The 26,581-nt window shown below is 40.6% G+C and overlaps 1 protein-coding gene across 4 annotated transcripts in view; it reads right to left on the bottom strand.

Annotated features, from left to right (window-relative positions):
- spen (spen family transcriptional repressor) overlaps positions 1 to 26,581 on the bottom strand; it is a 48,805-nt gene that overhangs the window by 17,449 nt on the left and 4,775 nt on the right. The window contains exons 2-8 of one of the 4 annotated variants that reach the window (XM_024006439.1): positions 22,889 to 23,209; positions 15,650 to 16,243; positions 4,510 to 4,670; positions 3,491 to 3,706; positions 1,597 to 1,748; positions 1,356 to 1,481; positions 1,111 to 1,224 (exon numbers count right to left, since the gene is read on the bottom strand). In XM_024006439.1, the coding sequence (XP_023862207.1) occupies positions 1,111 to 1,224; positions 1,356 to 1,481; positions 1,597 to 1,748; positions 3,491 to 3,706; positions 4,510 to 4,670; positions 15,650 to 16,243; positions 22,889 to 23,209 (1,684 nt within the window). The remainder of the gene's footprint in view (positions 1 to 1,110; positions 1,225 to 1,355; positions 1,482 to 1,596; positions 1,749 to 3,490; positions 3,707 to 4,509; positions 4,671 to 15,649; positions 16,244 to 22,888; positions 23,210 to 26,581) is intronic. The other 3 variants (XM_024006441.2, XM_024006440.1, XM_070447897.1) reach the window with 3 other exon arrangements.

Here is a 26,581-nt window from a genome sequence, read left to right as displayed (position 1 = left end):
GTCTTGAGATGTTGCTTCAATATGTCCACAATTTCTTTCCCTAATGATGCCATCTATTTTGTGAAGTGCACCAGTCTCTCCTGCAGCAAAGCACCCCCACAACATGATGCTGCCACCCCCATGCTTCACGGTTGGGATGGTTTTCTTCACCTTGCAAGCTTCCCCCTTTTACTCCAAACGTAACGATGGTCATTATGGCCAAACAGTTCTATTTTTGTTTCATCAGACCAGAGGACATTTCTCCAAAAAGTACGATCTTCGTCCCCATGTGCAGCAAACCGTAGCCTGGCTTTTTAAATGGTGGTTTTGGAGCAGTGGCTTCTTCCTTGCTGAGCGGCCTTTCAGGTTATGTCGATATAGGACTCGTTTAACTGTGGATAGATACTTTGGTACCGGTTTCCTCCAGCATCTTCACAAGGTCCTTTGCTGTTGTTCTGGGATTGATTTGCACTTTTCGCACCAAAGTACATTCATCTCTAGGAGACAGAACGTGTCTCCTTCCGGAGCGGTATGACAGCTGCGTGGTCCCATGGTGTTTATACTTGTGTACTATTGTTTGTACAGATGAACGTGGTACCTTCAGGCGTTTGGAAATTGCTCCCAAGGATGAACCAGACTTGAGGTATACAATAATATTTTCTGAGGTCTTGGCCGATTTCTTTTGATTTTCCCATGATGTCAAGCAAAGAGGCACAGAGTTTGAAGGTAGGCCTTGAAATACATCCACAGGTACACCTCCAATTGTCAATTAGCCTATCAGAAGCTTCTAAAGCCATGACAATTTTCTGGAATTTTCCAAGCTGTTTAAAAGGCACAGTCAACTTAGTTTATGTAAACTTCTGACCCACTGGAATTGTGATACAGTGAATTATAAGTGAAATAATCTGTCCGTAAACAATTGTTGGAAAAATTACTTGTGACATGCACAAAGTAGATGTCCTAACAGACTTGCCAAAACTATAGTTTTTTTACAAGAAATTTGTGGAGTGGTTGCAAAACGAGTTTTAATGACTCCAACTATGCATGCATGCATATCTATATATATATATATAATGACATGGGGATGTGTCACAAGAGAAAGGCTTAAACAGGAATAAGGAGCAGGCTTACCTTGATAACATGTCCATAACGACAGAAATGACGAGTGAGATACTGCTCTGTGATGTTGGAGGCTAAACCATCCAACCAAACACAAGTTGTGGGCATACTTTTTCCAAATCCAAGCTGTAGAAAGATGGAGAATTAACATGTCAACAATATTATCCTGTTGACATCACTCCAGTCAACAACAAAAAATCTCAGTTGTACATTCAAAAGATGTGTTTCGTGAAATTCCAGTTTTATGCTCTTCTCACCTTTAGCCTATTGTTGCCGAGGTACTCTCCATCCATCTGCTTTATGGCCTTACAGACACTGGTAATGTCACTGTACTGTAGAAAGGCATACTGAGGGGCACCATTAACTTTCTTGATGTCAATATCCTATGTGAATGGAAAGAAAGGCAACACTGCATTAAGAGAGGCAGTGTCGAATAGGAAACGTGTTCCTCATAAAATCTAATTTGCAGCATGCAGATTCATAATGTATTTCACTTACCACTATCTCCCCAAAGCGCTGAAAGATATTGAGCAGATCATGGTAGCTGGTGGTCTTTTCCAGGTTGCCAATAAACAGAGTCCGTGTGGCTTTGGGGTGAAACTCGTCTATCCTCTCATCCAGAGGCCGGAACTCATTCTCGCTTTCAGTCTCTGAAAAGAGAAATGCATGTTTTCATGAACCTGTACAAATCTTTAAAAAAAAATATATATATACAGTGGGGAGAACAAGTATTTGATACACTGCCGATTTTGCAGGTTTTCCTACTTACAAAGCATGTAGAGGTCTGTCATTTTTTTATCATAGGTACACTTCAACTGTGAGAGACGGAATCCAGAAAATCACATTCTATGATTTTTAAGTAATTAATTTGCATTTTATTGCATGACATAAGTATTTGATCACCTACCAACCAGTAAGAATTCCGGCTCTCACAGACCTGTTAGTTTTTCTTTAAGAAGCCCTCCTGTTCTCCACTCATTACCTGTATTAACTGRACCRGTTTGAACTCGTTACCTGTATAAAAGACACCTGTCCACACACTCAATCAAACAGACTCCAACRTCTCCACAATGGCCAAGACCAGAGAGCTGTGTAAGGACATCAGGGARAAAATTGTAGACCTGCACAAGGCTGGGATGGGCTACAGGACAATAGGCAAGCAGCTTGGTGTGAAGGCAAAAACTGTTGGCGCAATTATTAGAAAATGGAAGAAGTTCAAGATGACGGTCAATCATCCTCGGTCTGGGGCTCCATGCAAGATCTCACCTCGTGGGGCATCAATGATCATGAGGAAGGTGAGGGATCAGCCCAGAACTACACGGCAGGACCTGGTCAATGACCTGAAGAGAGCTGGGACCACAGTCTCAAAGAAAACCATTAGTAACACACTACGCCGTCATGGATTAAAATCCTGCAGCGCACGCAAGGTCCCCCTGCTCAAGCCAGTGCATGTCCAGGCCCGTCTGAAGTTTGCCAATGACCAGCTGGATGATCCAGAGGAGGAATGGGAGAAGGTCATGTGGTCTGATGAGACAAAAATAGAGCTTTTTGTTCTAAACTCCACTCTCCGTGTTTGGAGGAAGAAGAAGGATGAGTACAACCCCAAGAACACCATCCCAACCGTGAAGCATGGAGGTGGAAACATCATTCTTTGGGGATGCTTTTCTGCAAAGGGGACAGGACGACTGCACCGTATTGAGGGGAGGATGGATGGGGCCATGTATCGCGAGATCTTGGCCAACAACCTCCTTCCCTCAGTAAGAGCATTGAAGATGGGTCGTGGCTGGGTCTTCCAGCATGACAACGACCCGAAACACACAGCCAGGGCAACTAAGGACTGGCTCCGTAAGAAGCATCTCAAGGTCCTGGAGTGGCCTAGCCAGTCTCCAGACCTGAACCCAATAGAAAATCTTTGGAGGGAGCTGAAAGTCCGTATTGCCCAGCGACAGCCCCGAAACCTGAAGGTCTGTATGGAGGAGTGGGCCAAAATCCCTGCTGCAGTGTGTGCAAACCTGGTCAAGAACTACAGGAAACGTATGATCTCTGTAATTGCAAACAAAGGTTTCTGTACCAAATATTAAGTTCTGCTTTTCTGATGTATCAAAAACTTATGTCATGCAATAAAATGCAAATGAATTACTTAAAAATCATACAATGTGATTTTCTGGATTTTTGTTTTAGATTCCGTCTCTCACAGTTGAAGTGTACCTATGGTAAAAACGACAGACCTCTACATGCTTTGTAAGTAGTAAAACCTGCAAAATCGGCAGTGTATCAAATACTTGTTCTCCCCACTGTATATATTATATTTTTTTTACATAATCTTAATAGAACCCAGAGATTTTCCTGGTCAGGTTACATGGTTAGGAAAAACTCAAGCCCCTTTATATACCAGTTGTGGACGCACCAGGGCCGTTCCAGGCAATGACCTCAATTTGCATGCCAAAAAACAGCTTCCCCTTTGATGCAGCKAGGGCCTTTTCCTGGTCCTCCTGCTGGCGAAAGAACACTAGTCCATAGCGCTCTTCTAAAGCTCCATGGATTTGCACAGACGTCACCTTCCCATACTTCTTGAACTCATGGAACAGGCCATCCTTTAGACTTGTATCTGAAAGCAGAGAAGGGAACAAATGCTAAAATAAATGTTGACTTAATACCTTCAGGTGCATACAGAGTGACTAATTCTTATCTGCAGTACAAAAATCAACAATGTAATTAACTCAACAAATTATATTAATACCAAAACCTAACGGTGTATTGCCCAAATGTAGCGTGGAGTAGATAATGTATGGTATAAACACAGCAGCAGTGGTGTAAACTACTAAAGTAAAAATATTTTAAAGTACTTTAACATTTTTGGGTGGTATCTTGCCTAGTTAAATAAAATATGAAATAAAAATAAGTCATTTTTGGGGGTATTTGTACTTCACTATTTATATTTTTGACAACTTTTACATTCCTAAAGAAAATAATGTAGTTTTACTCCATACATTTTTCCTGACACGCAAAAGCATCCGGTACAATTTGAATGCTTAGCAGAACAGGAAAATGGTCCAATTGACGCACTTATCAAGAAAACATCTCTGGTCAGCCCTACTACCTCTGATCTGGCAGACTCACTAAACACAAATGCTTCATTCATAAATTACGTCTGTGTGGCCCTGGCTATCCGTACATTTTTAAAACAAGAAAATTAAGCCGTCTGGTTTCCTTAATAAGGAATTTTAAATGATTTATACTTTTGATACTTATGTATATTTAAAACCAAATACTTTTAGAGAAGTAGTATTTTACTGGGTGACTTAAATTATACTTTAGTAATTTTCTATTAAGGTAACTTTACTTTTATTTAAGTATGACCTTTGGGTACTTTTTCCCTCCACTGCACAGCTGAAGGGGTCAAATCCTCACCTGTAGAACGCACAGGAAGATTCTGGACCTTGACACCAAAGCTTTTTCGAGGCTCATCCTTGTCAAGGGCAGATAAAGGCAGAGATAAAGGTGCAGGGATGGCAGCAGACTGAACTGAACGTGCTGGGGAGCCATCACTTGAACAACTGCTGGAATCACTGCTGCCACAGAGGAACACAGAGGCTTAATGAAAAATAGATTAGTGTGCACAGAACCTCATACATCCGTCATAAGAGGAGCAAATCACTGTAAAGAACTGATGACTCAGATAGTGTGCTTTTGTCTGCAAAGATATTGATATAGCTCACAGATGCGATATAATGGATTGGCGATGATTCCGATATATACGGGTGATTCTCATGAAACCAGTTTTAACAATGGCAGTAACAAATTTCGAGTTTCGAAAACTGATGCATCTGCAACAATCAACTATCATTCTGAAGACTAAGATGCCTAGTTTATGGCACAGTGTTTTATTTTACATAAATTGTACATTTTTTACTGAAATGAGCCCAATTAAATTTTCGGGTAACTTTATAAAATGTTGAATAAAACACAAAATATGTTGCTGTAGTTTGTCCATAAATCATACAAGTTATATTTATTACTTAAAACAGTGTCTGTGGATGTTTCTCATTACCATAACACTTTAAGTTGCTATAAAAAATACCAATCATTTTTTAAATAAAGTTTAATTCACCCATGATGCATCATCTAGAGGAGTAGTCCTTAGATGAGCACAAGTTATTTTAATTTATATGCCTTCAGAATGAGGATCTTCTTCTCAAACACCGCTTTAAGACACTTGACCTTTCACCGAAATGACAAAAAAGCTCCAATTGGGAAAAACTTCGAAAACCATTACCTTACCAACATGGAAGCATGAATGGGCTTTAGTGATGGTCAATTGTTTGCTGACTCAATGTCTGTCTATTACTTGCAGATTGAGCTTTCATTACCGAAACACACATCTCATTACTGAATAATTTTTTAGGTCTGTTTCGGTAATGAAATTAATTAAATTCTAATGTATAGTCAATGGGTGTGCTGTGCAGGTAACTTTTCTTATTTACTAGGACCACTGTTACAACTATTGAATATATATTTTTTGTAAAACATCAAATAAAATTGTATTAGTCACATGCGCCGAATACAACAGGTGTAAATTTTACAGTGAAATGCTTACTTACGATCCCCTAACCAACAATGCAGTTAAAAAAAATACAGATAAGAATAATAAATAAAAGTAATTAAAGAGCAGCAGCTAAATAACAATAGCAATACCATATACAGGGGGGTACTGGTACAAAGTCAATGTGTGTGGGAACCGGTTAGTTGAGGTAGTATGTACACATATAGGTAGAGTTATTGAAGTGACTATGCATAGATGATAACAACAGAGAGCAGAAGCAGTGTAAAACAAAAGGAGGGGGAGGGGGCAATGCAAATAGTCTGGGTAGTCATTTGATTAGGTGTTCAGGAATTTTATGGCTTGGGGTTAGAAGCTGTTTAGAAGCCTCTTGGATCTAGACTTGGCGCTCCGGTACCGCTTGCCGTGCGGTAGCAGAGAGAACAGTCTGACTGGAGTCTTGGAATATTTTTAGGGCCTTCCTCTGACACCGCCTGGTATAGAGGTCCTGGGTGGCAGGAAGCTTGGCCCCACTAATGTACTGGGCCGTTCGCACTACCCTCTGTAGTGCCTTGCGGTCGGAGGCCGAACAGTTGCCATAACAGGCAGTGATTCAACCCATCAAGATGCTCTCGATGGTGCAGCTGTAGAACTGTTTGAGGATCTGAGGACCCATGCCAAATCTTTTCAGTCTCCTGAAGGGGAATAGGTTTTGTTGTGCTCTCTTCACGACTGTCTTGGTGTACTCGGACCATGTTAGTTTGTAAGTGATGTGGACACCAAGGAACTTGAAGCTCTCCACCTGCTCCACTGCAGCCCTGTCGATGAGAATCCGCGGTCATTTTTCCTGTAGTCCACAATCATCTCCTTTGTCTTGATCCCGTAYGAGAAATTGTTGTCCTGGCACCACACGGCCAGGTCTCTGACCTCCTCCCTATAGGCTGCCTCTGACTGTGGTGGTGTGTAAAAAGGTGGTATGTCAATTTAGAAATGCATCTAAAATACCTTAGAATAACACATAACCACATCCTAACACCAATTACCTGTAAAGACCTTGGAGAAATTACTATTATTGAAAAAAAAAATTGTACCTAATACTTAAGTCCACTTTTGAAAACACATGCACGTAATTACAGTATTTATGATTATGCTAAAGAGTATTTTAAACAATTGCATTAAGATCATTGATTTTAGTATTTTGTAAAGCATTTGGGATTTACAAATGTACAGTTTTTCAATGGCAAACAATGCAACACTAATTTACCGTAAATTACCGTAATAAAACAATATTTAATATCACGAAAAGTCAAATGTATACTTTAGGAATTTTGGATGAATCTGATAGTGTCCCTTTTGTTCTTTATCAAAAATGTGTACATAAAAATAGCATACATACGGTTGAAGTCGGAAGTTTACATATACCTTAGCAAAACATATTTAAACTCAGTTTCACAATTCCTGACATTTAATCCTAGTAAAAATTGTTAGGATCACCATTTTATTTTAAGAATGTGAAATGTCAGAATAATATTAAAGATAATTATTTATTTCAGCTTTTATTTAATCACATTCCCAGTGGGTCAGAAGTTTGCATACACTCAATTAGTATTTGGTAGCTTTGCATTTAAATTGTTTAACTTGGGTCAAACGTTTTGGGTAAGCTCCCACAAGCTTCCCACAGTAGGTTGGGTGAATTTTGGCCCATTCCTCCAGACAGAGCTGGTGTAACTGAGTCAGGTTTGTAGGCCTCCTTGCTCACACACACTTTTTCAGTTCTGCCCACAAATTTTCTATAGGATTGAGTTCAGGGCTTTGTGATGGCCACTCCAATACCTTCACTTTATTGTCCTTAAGCCATTTTGCCACAACTTTGGAAGTATGCTTGGGGTTATTGGCCATTTGGAAGACCCATTTGCGACCAAGCTTTAACATCCTGACTGATGTCTTGAGATGTTGCTTCAATATATCCACATAATTTTCCTACCTCATGATGCGATCTATTTTGTGAAGGGCACCAGTCCCTCCTGTAGCAAAGCACCCCTACAACAGGATGCTGCCACCCCCATGCTTCACGGTTGGGATGGTGTTCCCTCGGCTTGCAAGCCTCCCCCCTTTTCCTCCAAACATAACAATGGTCATTATGGCCAAACAGTTCTAATTTGTTTCATCAGACCAGAGGYCATTTCTCCAAAAAGTACGATCTTCGTCCCCATGTGCAGTTGCAAACCATACTCTGGCTTTTTTATGGCGGTTTTGGGGCAGTGGCTTCTTTCTTGCTGAGCGGCCTTTCAGGTTATGTTGAAATAGGACTTGTTTTACTGTGGATATAGATACTTTTGTACCCGTTTCCTCCAGCATCTTCACAAGGTCCTTTGCTGTTGTTCTGGAATCGATTTGCACTTTTCACACCAAAGTACGTTCATCTCTAGGAGGCAGAATGCGTCTGCTTCCTGAGCGGTATGACGGCTGTGTGGTCCTATGGTGTTTATACTTGCGTACTATTGTTTGTACAGATGAACGTGGTACCTTCAGTCGTTGGGAAATTGCTCCCAAGGATGAACCAGACTTGTGGAGGTCTACAATTCTTTATCTGAGATCTTGGCTGATTTCTTTTGATTTTCCCATAATGTCAAGCAAAGAGGCACTGAGTTTGAAGGTATGCCTTGAAATACATCCACAGGTACATCCCCAATTGACTCAAATTATGTCAATTAGCCTATCAGAAGCTTCTAAAGCCARGACATCCTTTTCTGGAATTCTCCAAGCTGTTTAAAAGCACAGTCAACTTAGTGCATGTGTAACCGATGTGAAATGGCTAGCTAGTTAGCGGGGTGCGCGCTAATAGCGTTTCAGTCGGTGACGTCACTCGCTCTGGGACCTTGAGGTAGTTGTTCCCCTTGCTCTGCAAGGGACGCGGCTTTTGTGGAGTTGTTGGTAACTATGCTTCGTGGGTGTCAGTTGTTGATGTGTGCAGAGGGTCCCTGGTCGAGCCCAGGTAGGGCGAGGTGAGGGACGGAAGCTATACTGTTACACATGTAAACTTCTGACCCACTGGAATTGTGATACAGTTCATTATAAGGGAAATATTCTGTCTGTAAACAATTGTTGGAAAAATGACTTGTGTCATGCACAAAGTAGATGTCATAACCGACTTCCCAAAACTATAGTTTGTTCATTAACAAGACATTTGTGGAGTGGTTGAAAAACAAGTTTTAATGACTCCAACCTAAGTGTATGTAAACTTCCGACTTCAACTGTACATACACAAGTAATTATGACAAAAAACAAGGTAATGAGATATATTACAAAATACATTAACTTAGGCCTTTTCATTAGGTGAGCAATGTTAAATATTACAAATAGATTTGTTTCCCACTTTTTTGGACTTCGACAACTGTTGTGGTAATGAGAGTGTTTGTATTGATAGTTGTGGAAATTGTGGTTAAATGCATAATATCTGATCAATAAACATAACAATTATGAAATAGATAACTACAGATGCTAATCTTATTGATCCAAGAGGAATTATGGTGTAGAATCAATTTTTTTGGTAAAACATTTTTTGGCAAGTGCCAGTTTTGTGAGAATCACCCAGTACACTCAACAACAATCATGTTGAACAAACTTCTATATGAAGTTGGAAATAATGAAGGTTACCCTAGCATAAAGGAATATGTAATACCATTACCTGTCTTTGAGTGGCACTGTTCTCACAATTCATACAAATGGAATCAAATCTGTTGAGATTGTTTATTTCTATTTATATGTTGAAGCAGAATATTCTGTACATCTGTTCCCCGTGTTGGTGAATATATGAGTTATCCATGAGTGCATTCAGCAGATCGTGCCCATATGGATTTGAATCAAATCACCATGACTAACAACCAAGGTTTGAGAGCAGCTGAGAACTACAATAGATCACAAGTGCATAGATTCCAATTTTAGAAAACAAATGACTCACAGGTAGATGACAAAACGGAAAGACACTGGCTTTTGTAGAGCAAATAGAGAGCAATTTTGAAATTATACTGCTTGTGTTGTTAGATGGAATAATATATTTTATAACAGAAGTAACAGAAAGGGAGCAAAAAAAAGGAAATGTTTTAGAAAATAAATATGAGCCGCAATTCTCAAATGTAATAAAAATAAAACAATTACTTTCGTATTTTCATTGTACAGTTCTCCCATTCCATTTCAATCTCTTGTGAGATGGTAATTTATTTTGCTTTGCTAAACTATGCTAAAAAAACATTTTATATCACAGTGTACTGTCCCACAGTGGTAAACATGACCAATAGATATGTTCACACTTGCAATAGACATTTCATAAGCCGTGCATCCCTTTAGTAGTACACCCCACTATTCTCATGCCCTTCTCAATTTTCCAGCCTTCCCTCTGCTATTTGTTTGCCTCTGCTCCTCCTCCTCCCCTCAGACACTCCCATAAGTGCTGCTTATGGAGCCTGGCCTGTGGTAGTGGGCAAGGAGCCAGCAGTGGCTAGAAATTTCCAGTTCTAACTGGATCTCACGGAGGGGGGGGGGGCATTACCCATACACAGAGGTGGGCAGTGAGAAAATATACCAGCAGTCTCCAAAAATTCCCTGTAGCATTTCTTCCTGAAACCACCAAGCATGTCAAACTGCACAGTCTGTTGTCAGATCGCAATGCTCTCAAATAACCAATGAAACTGCTTAAATTATAGAACCTACTTATTCTTGCATATTTTCACTGTCATACCATAGCAATTTACTTTTTGAAGCCGGTTGTTGGAATTTGTCGTCACATTTATACCAGATTTCCAAGGAGTTACTTCGGCTCAAGATTAGTGGGGCTTTAAATTCTAGCCCCCTCAAATTCAAAGCTGGACCTCGAAACCAGTTCCACAGCTTTTTAATTCGTCACCTCTAATCAGGGACTGATTTAGACATGGGACAGCAGGTGGATGCAATAATTATCAGGTAGAACAGAAAACCAGCAGTACTCCGGACCTCCCAGGGTAAGATTTGAATACCCTTGTTTTAGCATTTCACACCAAAATCTTTTAAGGAATTCTGTGGGTCTGAGAGATTCACACCGAATAAGCAAAAGTAGAAATAGTATTGTTCAATTTTTTAAAAAACGAATTAGAACCATTTTCTACTATTGAGTTCATTGCATTACATTCATCAAAGCCAAGTTGGTGCACACTGAACAGGAGTTCTGATGCTAATAACGCTAACTAGCTTTAATTTCACTCAGAAGTTTGTGAGCCAGAGGCGCTTAAACTATTATCAATTTGAGTTGAGTGCATTCAAATCATATGGCACAAGCAAGATGAATAAGCTAGCCCTTTAAGTTCTTGGAGGGGCATACTTTTAATAACAATTGGTTATCATAAAGCATTACATAAGGGTGATTCCTCACAACTCTAGAACAAAACACCTTGATTTGGGGAATTTTCACCAAATTTTATCTATAGAAGGGTCCTTTGGAGGAAGGATTGTTAACATCTTTTTTTACATTTGTATCTTAAAGGAATACTTCGGGATTTTGGCAAATTAGGCCCTTAATCTACTTCCACAGAGTAAAATGAATTTATGTATACCATCTATATGTCTCTGCATCCAGTATGAAGGAAGTTGGAGGTAGTTTCATGCTAGCAGATACTATAGACTTCCAGTCATTGCGCCACCGCGAGTTAGCATTTGCCCTAGTGCTAGTGAGCATTTGCCCTAGTGCTAGTGAGCATTTGCCCTAGTGCTAGTGAGCATTTGCCCTAGTGCTAGTGAGCATTTGCCCTAGTGCTAGTGAGCATTTGCCCTAGTGCTAGTGAGCATTTGCCCTAGTGCTAGTGAGCATTTGCCCTAGTGCTAGTGAGCATTTGCCCTAGTGCTAGTGAGCATTTGCCCTAGTGCTAGTGAGCATTTGCCCTAGTGCTAGTGAGCAACTTCCTTCTATCTGCACAATACACATAAAAATGGTATCCACGAGTTCATCTGACTCTGGGGAAGTAGATAAAGGTCCTCATAGCCAAAATCCTGAAGTTTCCCTTTAACCTCCAAGGTAGACTAGTAACCAGGTAGACTAGTTGAGAACAAGTTCTCATTTACAACTGCGACCTGGCCAAGAATAAAGCAAAGCAGTTCGACACATACAACAACATAGTTACACATGGAATAAACAAAACATACAGTCAATAATACAGTTGAAGAAAATCTATATACAATGTGTGCAAATGAGGTAAGATAAGGGAGGTAAGGCAATAAATAGGCCACCATGGCGAAGTAATTACAACATACCAATTAGACACTGGAGTGATTGATGTGCAGAAGATGAATGTGCAAGTAGAGATACTGGGGTGCAAAGGAGCAAGACAAATAAATACATATAGTATGGGGATGAGGTAGTTGGATGGGCTATGTACAGGTGCGGTGAACTGTGAGCTACTCTGACAGCTGGAGCTTAAAGCTAGTGAGGGAGATATGAGTCTCCAGCTTCAGTGATTTTTGCAGTTCGTTCCAGTCATTGGCAGCAGAGAACTGGAAGGAAAGGCGGCCGAAGGAGGAATTGGCTTTGGGGGTGACCAGTGAAGTATACCTGCTGGAGCGCGTGCTACGGGTGGGTGCTGCTATGGTGACCAGTGAGCTGAGATAAGGCGGGGCTTTACCTAGCAGAGACTTGTAGATGACCTGGAGCCAGCCACAGAGAATCACCAGCAGCAAGAGCAACCTCATTGATGTATACAGAGAGGAGTCGGCCCGAGAATTGAACCCTGTGGCACCCCCATAGAGACTGTCAGAGGATTGGACAACAGGCCCTCCGATTTGACACACTGAACTCTATCAGAGAAGTAGTTGGTGAACCAGGCGAGGCAGTCATTTGAGAAACCAAGACTGTTTAGTCTGCCGATAAGAATGCGGTGATTGACAGAGTCGAAAGCCTTGGCCAGGTCGATGAATACGGCTGCACAGTAATGTCTCTTATTGATGGCGGTTATGATATCGTTTAGGACCTTGAGTGTGGCTGAGATGCACCCATGACCAGCTCTGAAATCAGATTGCATAGCGGAGAAGGTACAGTGGGATTCGAAATGGTTGGTATTCTGTTTAACTTGGCTTTCGAAGACCTTAGAAAGGCAGGGTAGTATAGATACAGGTCTGTAGCAGTTTGGGTCTAGAGTGTCTCCTCCTTTGAAGAGGGTGATGACCGCGGCAGCTTTCCAATCTTTGGGGATCTCAGACGATACGAAAGAGAGGTTGAACAGGCTAGTAATAGGGGTTGCAACAATTTCGGCTGATCATTTTAGAAAGAGAGGGTCCAGATTGTCTCGCCCGGTTGATTTGTAGGAGTCGAAATTTTGCAGCTCTTTCAGAACATCAGCTATCTGGATTTGGGTGACGGAGAAATGGTGGAGGCTTGGGCGAGCGGTGCCGGGCAGTTGACCAGGGTAGGGGTAGCCAGGTGGAAAGCATGGCCAGCCGTAGAAAAATGCTTCTTGAAATTATCAATTATAGTGGATTTATCGGTGGTGACAGTGTTTCCTAGCCTCAGTGCACTGGGCAGCTGGGAGGAGGTGCTCTTATTCTCCATGGACTTCAGTGTCCCAGAACTTTTTTTTGAGTTTGCACATTTCAATAGCACATTTCTTAAAAATGTATGAATATTGAAAATATACCATTTTGATTTGGGTAGTTTTTCTATATATTGTCGAACATAATATACTCTACGCGCATGTAAAAGTTCCAGAGTGGGATCTCTACCTTTAAAGTTATGATCCAATTTTTAAGCATTGCCAACAGAGTGAATGTAAAAATTGATTAAAAATTGTCACCCTCTGCTAGTGATTTGCAGGATGTGCAGGTGTAAAAGGAGGGCTGTGATTGTCTACTATGCCAATTTCGGCCCACTCTGGAACTTTGATATGCCATTAGAATATATTATGTAAAAAACATTTTTTTAAACAAATTGACAAATCAAATTGTTTAATTTCAATTCAAGTTTTATATATTAATTCATTAATGTAAGAAAATGGTTATTGAAATCAAAATACTACTCATAATGCAGTATAAGCTGTAACGATTCATATGACACCAACTTTTGCTTTGTAGCTTTTACAGATACCGATGAAGTCATAAAAGAGGCCTTGGTAAGGCCAAAATGGCACAAATATTCCTACTTAAATGAATGTCTCAATTATGCTTTAAGATACAAATGTCAAATATATGTAAACAATCCTCTCTCTAAAGGACCCTTCTATAGATCACATTTTATGAAAATCAAAAAAAATGTATGGTCTTGTTCTGTTCTAGTTTCATAAGGAATCACCCATAACTAAACGCAGCATAAAAAAAGAAACGTCCCTTTATCAGGACCCTGTCTTTCAAAGATAATTCGTAATAATCCAAATAACTTCACAGATCTTCATTGTAAAGGGGTTAAACACTGTTTCCCATGCTAGTTCAATGAACCATAAACAATTAATGAACATGCACCTGTGGAACGGTCGTTAAGACACTAACAGCTTACAGACGGTAGGCAATTAAGGTCACAGTCATGAAAACTTAGGACACTAAAGAAGCCTTTCTATTGACTCTGAAAAGACCAAAAGAAAGATGCCCAGGGTCCCTGCTCATCTGTGTGAACGTGCCTTAGGCATGCTGCAAGGAGGCATGAGGACTACAGATGTGGCCAAGGCAATAAATTGCAATGTTCGTACTGTGAGACGCCTAAGACAGCGCTACAGGGAGACAGGATGGACAGCTGATTGTCCTCGCAGTGGCAGACCACGTGTAACACCTGCACAGGATCGGTACATCTGAGCATCAGACCGGCGGGACTGGTACAGGACGGCAACAACAACTGCCCGAGTTACACCAGGAACGCACAATCCCTTCATCAGTGCTCAGACTGTCCGCAATAGGCTGAGAGAGGCTGGACTGAGGGTTTGTAGGCCTGTTGTAAGACAGGTCCTCTCCAGATATCACCGGCAACAACGTCGCCTATGGGCACAAACCCACCGTCGCTGGACCAGACAGAACTAGCAAAAAGTGCTCTTCACTGACGAGTCACGGTTTTGTCTCACCAGGGGTGATGGTCGGATTTGCGTTTATCGTCGAAGGAATGAGCGTTACACCGATGCCTGTACTCTGGAGCGGGATCGATTTGGAGGTGGAGGGTCAGTCATGGTCTGGGTCGGTGTGTCACAGCATCACCGTACTGAGCTTGTTGTCATTGCAGGCAATCTCAAAGCTGTGCGTTTACAGGGAAGACGTCCTCCTCCCTCATGTGGTACCCTTCCTGCAGGCTCATCCTGACATGACCCTCCAGCATGACAATGCCACCAGACATACTGCTCGTCCTGTGCGTGATTTCCTGAAAGACAGGGATGTCAGTGTTCTGCCATGGTCAGCGAAGAGCCCGGATCTCAATCCCATTGAGCACATCTGGGACCTGTTGGATTGGAGGGTGAGGGTCCCCCCAGAAATGTCCGGGAACTTGCAGGTGCCTTGGTGGAAGAGTGGGGTAACATCTCACAGCAAGAACTGGAAAACCTGGTGCAGTCCATGAGGTGGAGATGCACTGCAGTACTTAATGCAGCTGGTGGCCACACCATATACTGACTGTTACTTTTGATTTTGACCTCCCCTTTGTTCCCGGGACACATTATTCCATTTCTGTTAGTCACATCTGTGGAACTTGTTCAGTTTAATGTCTCAGTTGTTGAATCTTGTTATGTTCATACAAATATGTACACATGTTAAGTTTGTTGAAAATAAATGCAGTTGACAGTGAAAGGATGTTTCTTTTTTTGCTGAGTTTAGGTTGCATTTTGAGGTTAACATAACTTTGAATGTGGGTGGCTAAGTACAACATTTTGGTGGCTAACTATGCTTCTTGTTTAAGAAACATTTTAGGTTTATTATTTAATTGAGCAAGTTGTAAAGCAGAAAGATGGGCACAGAGACACCATGTGATAACTGCAGGGGACAGAATGCATGAAAGTGAAACTAATGAGCACTCGCTCTACCTACCTGCCACTGGTGCTGCTGCTGGTACTGCTGACTGAGTCGGAACTGGAGGAACGGCTGCGAGAGCCAGAGCCACTGTGGGAGCGTGGAGGCCGGGATGCCTGAGTCGACAACCTTTGTGGAGAGGGGTTACGTGAATGTGTAGAGTGTGGAGATCGGCTGCGACTGTCGTGGTAAGACCGATCTCTACGCCGACCTCCCTCTTCTTGGTACAAATCCCTGTGAACTACGCTGGCCAGTATAAATGGTTCTCTGGCACGAGGCTCATATCGAGGTTCTGGTGTATCAAAGTGGCTTGGGCTCCGGCTATGTGAACGATAGTATCCCACACCAACCGATGAAGATCCTCCATTTCCTCCAGCCACAGCCCCTCCACCTGTTCCACTGACGCCAGCACCTACAACCCCTCCACCGATCCCTGCAGAGACAGCCCCACCACCTCCACAGGCAGTTCCAGTCCCAGAGTTAAGCGTTCTCTCCCTGGTATCTCGGTAATAGTCTGTGTCGTAGTGACGCTGCCGGTCAAAGCTGCTGCTAGCGCGCTCGTGATGACCATAGGCACTGTGATCATACGCTCGATCCCGACTTTCAGCAGTCCTGAGTGACAGGGATAGGGATGGAAGGAGAAAATGGCGAGAGAGAAAGAAAGAGATACACATTATGCTTTTTGACACTAATTACAAAACTAGTTGAGCTTCACACGGTGGTAAATAAAAGTATATCAGGTTATCAAATAACTAAAACAGCAGTCAAGTTGAGTGTTCAAATGGGGTATATGTTTGAAACGGTATACAGTAAACATTTCAATTGGCATATCATACTTTACATTAGCAAGATATTTAATTTAAAATATTTGTAAAATGTTTTAATGTTCTCATTATTTGTTGCAGAATTTGTCACCTATATTTGTCTAGATACTTTCAGATTATCTAAATGAAAATGTTTAACTGCTACTAACTAGGCATTGCAATTTATATCAAATCTTTCACTTGTTTGAATTTTATTCTAGTATTTTGATGAACATCCAAATCTTCTGAATTGGAAAATGTATTGAAAACTGGTAAGAACCTAAATAAAAAGGAGTAGATATTTTAGACACCGTATTACATGTACTCGACTGAAAAGCAGAAAGAAAAGAAATTAGTTGATATATTTATGGCCCATAATATAGAGCACACCCTGATCTGGAAAAACAAGAGTCTGGGGCCTTCACAATGGATTTAATGCTAAAACCTAAATGCAAAAAATATATACACTACAGTTCAAAAGTTTGGGGTCACTTACAAATTAAGGAAATTTCATTTTTTGTCCATTAAAATAACAAAATGTATCAGAAATACAGTGTTGACATTGTTAACGGTGTAYATGACTATAGTAGCTGGAAACGGCAGATTTTTTATGGAATATCTACATAGGCGTACAGAGGCCCAATATCAGCAACCATCCCTCCGGTGTTCCAATGGCACGTTGTGTTAGCCTTTTGAAATTATCAACTTGGATTAGCTAATTGATCATTAGAAAACCCTTTTGCAATTTTGTTAGCACTGCTGAAAACTGTTGTTCTGATTAAAGAAGCCATAAAACGGGCCTTCTTTTGACTTGTTGAGTATCTGTAGCGTCAGCATTTGTGGGTTCGATTCTAGGCTCAAAATGGCCAGAAACAAAGACCTCTTCTGAAACTCGTCAGTCTATTCTTGTTCTGAGAAATTAAGGCTATTCCATGCAAAAATTGCCAACAAACTGAAGATCTCGTACAATGCTGTGTACTACTCCTTTCACAGAACCYCGCAAACTGGCTCTAACCAGAATAGAAAGAGGAGTGGGTGGCCCCGGTGCACAACAGCGCAAGAGGACAAGTACATTAGAGTGTCTAGTTTGAGAAACAGACACCGCACAAGTCCTCAACTGGCAGCTTCATTAAATAGTACCCGCAAAACACCAGTCTCAACATCAACAGTGAAGAGCCATATCTCAGACTGGCCAATAAAAAAGAAAAGATAGATGGGCAAAAGCACACAGACAAGGGAGAGACAAATCTAAGTTTGAGGTGTTCAGATCACAAAGAACATTTGTGAGACGCAGAAAAAAATAAAGAGATGCTGGAGGAGTGCTTGACGCCATCTGTCAAGCATGGTAAAGTGAGAGATTTGTACAGTGGGATCTTGAAGAAGGCCATCACTCCATTTTGCAATGCCATGTGGACGTTGCTTAATTGAAGCCAATTTCCTCCTACAACAGAACAATGACACAAAGCACAACTCCAAACTATGCAATAACTATTTAGGGAAGAAGCAGTTAGCTGGTATACTGTCTATAATGGAGTGGCCAGCACAGTCACCAGATCTCAACCCTACTGAGCTGTTGTGGAAGCAGCTTGACCATATGGTACATAACTAGTGCCCATCAAGCGAATCCAATTTGTGGGAGGTGCTTCAGGAAGCATGGGGTGAAATCTCTTCAGATTACCTCAACAAATCAACAACTAGAATGCCAAAGGTCTGCAAGACTGAAAATGCTGCAAATGGAGGATTCTTTGACAAAAGCTCAATAATAATAATATACTGAGCTTGCCATTAGGGATGTCCAGAATAAGATTTTGATATTATGATAACTGTATAATTGCGATTATTTTGAGGGTTTTCACTGTATTGTGCAAATAAGATCATAATGTTATTGCACAACTAGTTATTTTAGCTTTTAGGGAATTGCGCAGCGATAGCTGCTAGCTAGAAAGATACTGCACTGATCCATATTCAATTACTGGAATCATTACAAAAATGCAGCAGTTTCTTAAGATTAGATAGCAAGTTATCTTGCAGGATAAACTACAAAAAAAAAAAAAAAAAAAAAATCACCAGACCTCCTAACTGGTAGTTTGTCAAGGTGCGAGAGCCTTCATGTCGGAATGCCTAAAACAGTACAAACAACATTCCAATTTTAAAGATTTTATGTACACTGAAATTGAATCATATGCTCTGCTCTGCTGATGAAAACAATTATACTAATTTATGTTCTTATAGGAGGTACACCACCACTTCAATAAAGAGGCAGTTAGGGTCTATCAAAAATGTGTGAGTTAACGAGGTGGCGATTTATCAACAAATATTAGAATTAAGGGGGAGGAATAAATAGCATGCCTACTTAAAAATTGAACACAAAACAGGTCGTCTCCACTGAGAGTACAATGTAAGAATCACACTAACATGCTGACCAGACCGCGCGCATGTTGATTTTGTCCACCCACACCAGGCACGATCAGGACACGCAGGTTGAATTATCAAAACGAACTCTGAACCAACTATATTAATTTGGGGACAAGTCGAAAAGCATTCAGCAAGCTAACTTGCTGGTGCTAACTAATTTGTCCTGGGATATAAACATTGGGTTGTTATTTTACCTGAAATGCACAAGGTCCTCTACACCGACAATTAATCCACAGATAAAAGGGTAAACCGAGTTTGTTTCTAGTAATCTCTCCTCCTTCAGGCTTCTTCTTCTTTGGACTTTATATGGCGGTTGGCAACCAACTTTAAGGTGCATTACCGCCACCAACTGGACTGGAGTGTGAACCTCAGCTTATCTTTCAATCACCCGTGTAGATATTTGCTCCTAAAAACCAATGAGAAGATGGGAGAAGCAGGACTTGCAGCGCGTCACGCGTCACAAATAGAAGCAAGTTCTATTTCAGTGCCTGGCTACGCAGACACTCGTTGATGCGCGCGAGCAGTGTTGGTGCAATGATTGAATAACATGTATGTGTACATTTATTTTGTAATACTCGCGCACGTGACACGAGCGGTGTGGCCAGCATGTTAGATGATTAGTTACCCTTTTCATACGTATGAGATGAATCAGACTTATTGAGATGCAGTTTAGAAGGTGCAGGATCTAACTTCGGTAACACTTTATACAGCCTGGTTTAAGATGCTACCTAAAAAAAAAAACTGTGGTAACAATGGATACTGTCTTTCTAGTACTTTTTGCACCTGAAAGAATAAAACAATTGGTAACAGCCTGGTACTAAATGGTACATAGTGACACTTAAGTCCATGAATCTCAAAGAAACCAAATTATAACTACTATACAATTTAAAATGTAATTTAAAATAACTACCTGGTACATAAGCCATCTGTAAAATATACCTTTACCATAACTTCCTTTCTGAATAGAGTGATGAGTATGATGGAAGTTTAATGATAAGTTTCAAAACCACACCTATTGAAGGGCCCTATAAAATCTGTTTTATTTATTGCGTAATTCTATTGATTTTTTCCCCCAAATTACATTTAGTTTTTTCAGGTTCTCTCTAGAAATCCCTTTAAAATAATAATAACAAAATTGGATGTTCAAAGTCCACAACAACGCTCAAACGACATCAGGAGACCACTTTTGAGGTCTGGGAAAAATCAAAGAAATTTAAATTTTTTGGGGTGTAGATACCCTTTAATTCAAGTCTGCACCAGCAAGACACTTGTTTGGTTTGGGGTGTTTCTGTAGTGCACGTTATTACAGAGTTTGCTAAAAGCAACAAAAAAAATGCCACTGGATTGATGCAAATAATCATGTAATTCTACCAGGCAGGCATAGGCTACTTTGTAGTTAACATTTAATTGAGAAGGTTTTTTGGAAAGCTTTTCCATCTACCAGAAGACGGTTATCATTAGCATTATCCCTAACAGCTACACAAAGTGGTAAACAAACAGACAGGGGCATTCCCGCTTTGCCTCTTCAGAAAGATTAAGGAAAATACAAATCACTGAAGCATTTTGTTCATGTCTTGTGATAATCTTGGGCAAAGAATGCTAGCAGATACCCATAGACTTCCAGTCATTGTGCTAACACTAGTTAGCATTGGCTCGCAAAACTACCTCTAACTTCTGTCATACTGGACACGGAGACATGAAAATGGTATGCACAAGTTCATCTGTTCCTGGAGAAATCCCACTCTTTGGCTCAGAAGAAAAAGGTTCAGCCACTGACAAAACGAGAGACTGCCAAAGCCTTCTAAACATTGTCATAAACCCTTTAGTCATGACAAATCTGACAGTGAAATGTAATATACAGTAGCAATTCAAATTAGGTTGAATCTAATCTTATTTTTGTTAACTAACGCAACTATTAAATATGATGTAATTGTTCATGGTTTAAAAAAAACATTCCCGAGGTGCATCCCTCTGTTTAGAACATTTGGCCTGTGTCAATGTATCACTCTCATTTCACTTAATGTGAAAAATGCCTAAGTGACAAGGTACTATTGACTAGGGGATTAGGAGCTGGGAAGTGGGTCGAGTAGGTTCAGGGTGAGGGGGACAGCCGGGAAAAGGTACATCATCTGCAAATAACAACAACAAGCAATTAAACAGTCTGTTTAACAGACATTTCTGTTAGTAGGAAATATGGAGAGAGACAGGGCTTCAAACTAGGGGTTAGAGAGAACAGCTAAAATACACAAGGCAGGACATACCAACCTTTTGAGACAGCGGTAACCCGACCTACAATTCCAAATACAATCTAGGGAGACAGAACTTTGTGAGCAAAAAGGAAAACTGTAGGGTTGGTATAAAAAATTATATTAAAAAAAAAAAATTATATATTCCGGGCAGGTTTATGTTCAAAATAGTCATCCTCATCAGTATGGCGGGAATCGTCACTTGCTTTGAGGGGCTGGAATATCAACTAATCCAAAAATCTAATCCAATTGTAACAAGATTTTGCTGTGGTGGAAATAGTCATAGGAAGTCAGACTAAACTATTCTTTCAAAAATGGTTACATAAATGTTTAAATGTTCATGGAAAATAGGCAACATAATCCAGTCAAATCAATAAATGATATCCAATTGTCCAGCTTGTGTAAACAGTGCTCTATTGATTCCCCATGAGCAATGAGTCTGGAACATCATGGCACACAACTAGTGGGAAAAAAGTATTTCATCTTTAATAGTCCGCCACATTCTATGTGCAAAATTGAACAATTGTCCAACTAGATCCATTGAAGCAAAAATTCTCTTGTAATAACACAGTTTATTTGTCAGTAGTAATCCATGTCTTAAACTCCATGATTCTCCCTCATAGGTACAGTTGCCTGCAAGGCAGTAGGCTAATTATTTGATGTTGACAGGATGTTGTCTTTTCTGATTCTGAGAATAATTGTATCCAAGGATGGACAGATGTAGTTCCACATTCAGAAGGGAGGTAATCCACTGACAGAAGGCAGGTATCTCCACTGACATCCAGTACCATGTTCTTCAGCCCCATATTTCCATGTAATTGTATTGATTTGTATGGTTCCAAAATAATCCAATCCTCTATTACGTGATTCTGTTTAATGCTTCCCCCTATATCCATTGGAAAGTCTCACTCTTTCAAGAGCAAAAATATAACAAATTACTTGAACCACCAACAAAGATTTGTTTGGATAAAAAAAAGTGCATAATTTGCTCACCCTTTCTGTCGTTTCTCTACAAAGTTGATCAACAGTTGGGGTCTCCCAGGATTTAATTGTTAAACCCTGATATCAAACAATCTCATCACAAAACCGTAAAACCCATACCTTTATGGTAGATAGATGATAGAATATCCTTTCGTGATTGGCCAGTTTTAATCCAATAGGGGAATACATATCCGGGTTTGGTTATCCACATGACTCCGGACCACAAGGAAAGTGCTGCACTTGAAAACACCACTGGAAGGGTTGCAGAATGATCGAGAACCCAATTTCTATTAATCCAAAAACTAGTTAATGCATCTTAAAATGTGTAAATATGTATTCTTGGTTGTTATACGAAAATAGGGTGACCCATTAATCCACCAAGGAGGGCACGGTACTCCAGATCAGGGAGATCCCAGGGAAGGCCGCTGGAACAAACTCTCTCCAGCATCCATTAATCCCAGGAATGTTACGATATCCAATATGCCCCGTACTCTCCGCAAATGGGATATCCACCTCACAGGAATGTTTAAGCTCACAAAGATAATCTCCAACAGCCAATACGCTATTTACCACACACATAGAAGTACAATTGTGTGCATAATGTACATACATGCTCATTTACAGTATAGCTTGGTGTCTACCATATCAATCCATGAGCGATGGCAACTCTCTGAGGACTTTAGAAGGGATGCCTACAGATTTATTCCTGTTTATGAACCTGCTTATAAATTAATAGATGGAAAAATGCTTGGGGGTAAGGAATTATCAGAAACCAAGTTCCCCCTGCCTTCAGAGAAACTTTGTCCACTTACCCGTCTAGTCTGCGTTCATAGCGTCCCTCTCTGCTGTGGAGAGATGCAGGGGGCCCATACACCGGGCCCCCTGCCGCCCTTATGAACCCTGAAACATCCCGTCCACGAGAGCCTAAGGACAGGCTATCGTCCAGCCCTCTCACAGCACTAGGGATTGTGCCTGGCTCATTGTAATCAGTGCGCAGGTCTCTGTCCCCCATCTTGTTGATTGATTTATGTGCCTTCTGAGCACTTTTAATGTCCACAAAATCCACAAAGGCTGCGACTCCACCTTCTGAACCCCGCTTTGGAAGGACCTTGACACTCTCCACCCGTCCATATCTAGGGAGGAAATGGAGAATGAAAAGAAAATTGTTTATTTATTGATTTAAGTTGTATACCAATTGGAATGTTTTATTGGAAATGGAAACAAGTCAATAGGTAAAGTAGACCTATGCATTTTATCAAATTGAGTCAAGGTGTGTATGTGCGTGCAGGGGGGGTCCACAAAGGGGTGTCCTTACAAAATATTTATTTGGCCACTATCATTTCCCAACCTCACCAGGCAACAGTAACCAAGCAACTACAAATCTTGGCACATAGCATGATACACAGGTAACTGCCAAAATAAAGGAAACACCAACATAAAGTGTCTAAATAGGATGTCGGGCCACCAGAACAGCTTCAATGTGCCTTGGCATAGATTTTACAAGTGTCTGCAACTCTATTGGAGGGATGCGACAACATTCTTCCATTAGAAATTCCATCAGTTGGTATTTTGTTGATGGTGGTAGAAAACACAGTCTCAGGCACCACTCCAGAATCTCCCATATGTGTTCATTTGCTTTGAGATCTGGTGACAAACACACGTAGTTAAAACTTCCTATGCTCCTTCGAGGCCCTCTTTCAAAGTCACAGATGTTTTCTTCTAGCCATGGTAGCCAAAGTAATGGGCAACTGGTCATTTTTATACATGATGGTATGTTAATTGCTTAAGGGCATTTCCATCTAAAACACTTCTAAAAGTAATTCCACGGAGGGCCGAGTGTCTGCGGGTTTCTACTCCTCCCTTGTACTTGTTTGATGAAATAAGGTCCCTAATTAGTAAGGAACTTCCCTATCCTGGTTGTCTATGTCTTAATTGAAAGGAAAACCCCAAAACCCGCAGACACTAGGCCCTCCATGGAATGAGTTTGACCCATGAGCACTAACATGTGAAGTTCATAGGAGAAGGTCAAATCAAAGCTAAGAGTATGTTTTAAAAATATATATAATTTGTTATATAACAACCATTTTCCATCCTAATAATTAGGTATAAGCAACGGTTTTAATTTCTGGTCAAACAGATAGAAAAAGGGTCTTAGAATACACCTACCAGAAAAAGTCTTAAGGTATTAGAAATACACCAAAACACAATAAATGTTGAAGACCCCTGACAACTAATATCAACACTTCTATTTAGTTTGAGAAATTATTTGCCTTCTGTAAATTTAAGAAACATCGCCTTGTGCACATATCTTTAAGATATTTTCTAATTTCTCTCCCTCATGAGGGAGGATAATGAAAGTTCATAGAAGCAACATGTAAAGGTAGACCTGCCAATTAGTTATAATGATTTTACTGATATCAAGTTTATTAAATATTAAGTGATTGAAACTCAGAATTGTTACCAAATCAGTAACGGAATTACTGCAATTTAATTGGCTACAATGGGAAATCATACTAGAGACAAACCACAGTTGGGTCACCTGCTAGTGTACTCCCTTCCACTGGCATACTGTTATGTTCAGGTCATAACTGTTTTGTTTCTCTTTTTGTCGTCTGGTGGTCAAAGCAAGACTGTGAAAACCGTCTGGACAACCTCTCCCTCTCTGCCGCCCTCTCTCTTCTTTCAAGTTAAATGTTACCTCACCCAGCTCTTACTGGCACCTACCATGACACCTATCCTAGTTACATTTACTGTAACAAGCATCCTCAACTACTGAGCACCAACCGACACTGGACATCAAAAAGTAGTTTGGGTCAGTCCACCCTGGCCGGACCAAATCTGAACCAATCATAGACATTTGTTTCACAAGTTTGGACAGCACCGTAGAGAACAGTACAGTAGAGCAGAGTTCAGTACAGTACAATTTACTGTACATAGACTTTAAATGTACTCTACTGTGATGTCCAAACTTGAGAAACATAGATGTCTATGATTGGTCCTGACCAGACCAAATCTGAAACAAACAAATGTGTTCTTGTTTTGGGGCGGAACTCATTACAATAATAGCCAGCGTGTCGAATAATACCCAGATATTGTCACGACTTCTGCTGAAGTCGTTGCCTCTCCTTGTTCGGGTGGTGCTCGGCGGTCGACGTCACCGGTCTTCTAGCCATCATCGATCCATTTTTCATTTTCCATTGGTTTTGTCTTCCCACACACCTGTTTTCAATCCCATCCATTACCTGTTGTGTATTTAACCCTCTGTTTCCCCTCATGTCTTTGTCAGAGATTGTTTGTTGTCAGTGTAGTGTTTATTTTTGTATAGGTGCGCGACGGGTCTTCGTACCCACATTTGTTTATTATTCATTTTCTTATTAGTGTTATGGAGCATGTTTCTTGGACATTTATTAAAAGACTAAATAAATGACAAATTACACTCCGTTTGACTCTCCTGCGCCTGACTTCCCTGCCACCTACACACACGTCTCTGACAGATATGCAAAAGAAGAATATTGCATATTTCTACCTTTGGTTACCATGAAGTAAGAAAATGATATTCATATCCGTAATTAGGCATTTCTGTATAATACAGATCAGAGACCCATGATGTAATTCCGTTACCGGATGTGAATCCACTTCACCTACCATAGTTCAATAGCCAAAAATAATAATAATGAAACCCAAGGTGTCACGTCATAGCTGACACCCCATTCGTTCTGCAGACATCTCTGAATCTTAATTCGGAGAAGATACTTAAGAATTTTTGGAAAACTTAGTCCCATAAACTGAGGGAGATTTTACTTTAATTCTGCATCTGCAAAGTTCTTCCACTAAAAGTGTTTTTGTGAAATGTCCTGTTTAAATTGTTCAATGTAGTCCTTGTGCATCGAGTTGTATGGTTTGTTAAACTTTGTTTGTCATAGATTTTAAAGTTGAAATGTTTCAATTAACTCAGGAACCACACCTGTGTGGAAGCACCTGCATTCAATATACTTTGTAGGCCTATCCCTCATGTACTCAAGTGTTTCCTGTATTTTGGGAGTTACCTGTACATACATTCAATATATCATGTATTCTAGTTATGAGAAAAGGTCCCTTTAAGTTATTCAAAGATGGAACTCTGATGAGGTCTGCACAACGCAGCATATATACACACGTGAAATTTCCTGGTTTGCTCTTCCGGGGCCTCATTTATAAATGTTGGGTACGCAAAAAATATTACCCAAAATATGCGTGCGCCTGTTTTCACGCAAAAGTTGGCATTTATACGTTTCAAGTTAATGCTGAGGCGTATTTCTGTCTGTAAAAGTCCTTTTGTGGTAGAAAAAAAAATCTGATTGGCTGGGCCTGGCTCCCCAGTGGGTGGGCCTATGCCCTCCCAGACTCACCCATGGCTGTGCCCCTGCCCAGTCATGTAAAATCCATAGAGTAGGCCCCAATTTATTTATTTAAAATTGACTGATTTCCTTATATGAACTGTAACTCAGTTAAATCTTTGAAATTGT

This window comes from Salvelinus sp. IW2-2015, linkage group LG17 (genome assembly GCF_002910315.2).
Source record: "Salvelinus sp. IW2-2015 linkage group LG17, ASM291031v2, whole genome shotgun sequence".
Classification (NCBI taxonomy): Eukaryota; Metazoa; Chordata; class Actinopteri; order Salmoniformes; family Salmonidae; genus Salvelinus; species Salvelinus sp. IW2-2015.
The sequence above is the reverse complement of the archived record's forward strand: the minus strand, read 5'-3'. Positions and strand labels throughout refer to the sequence as shown.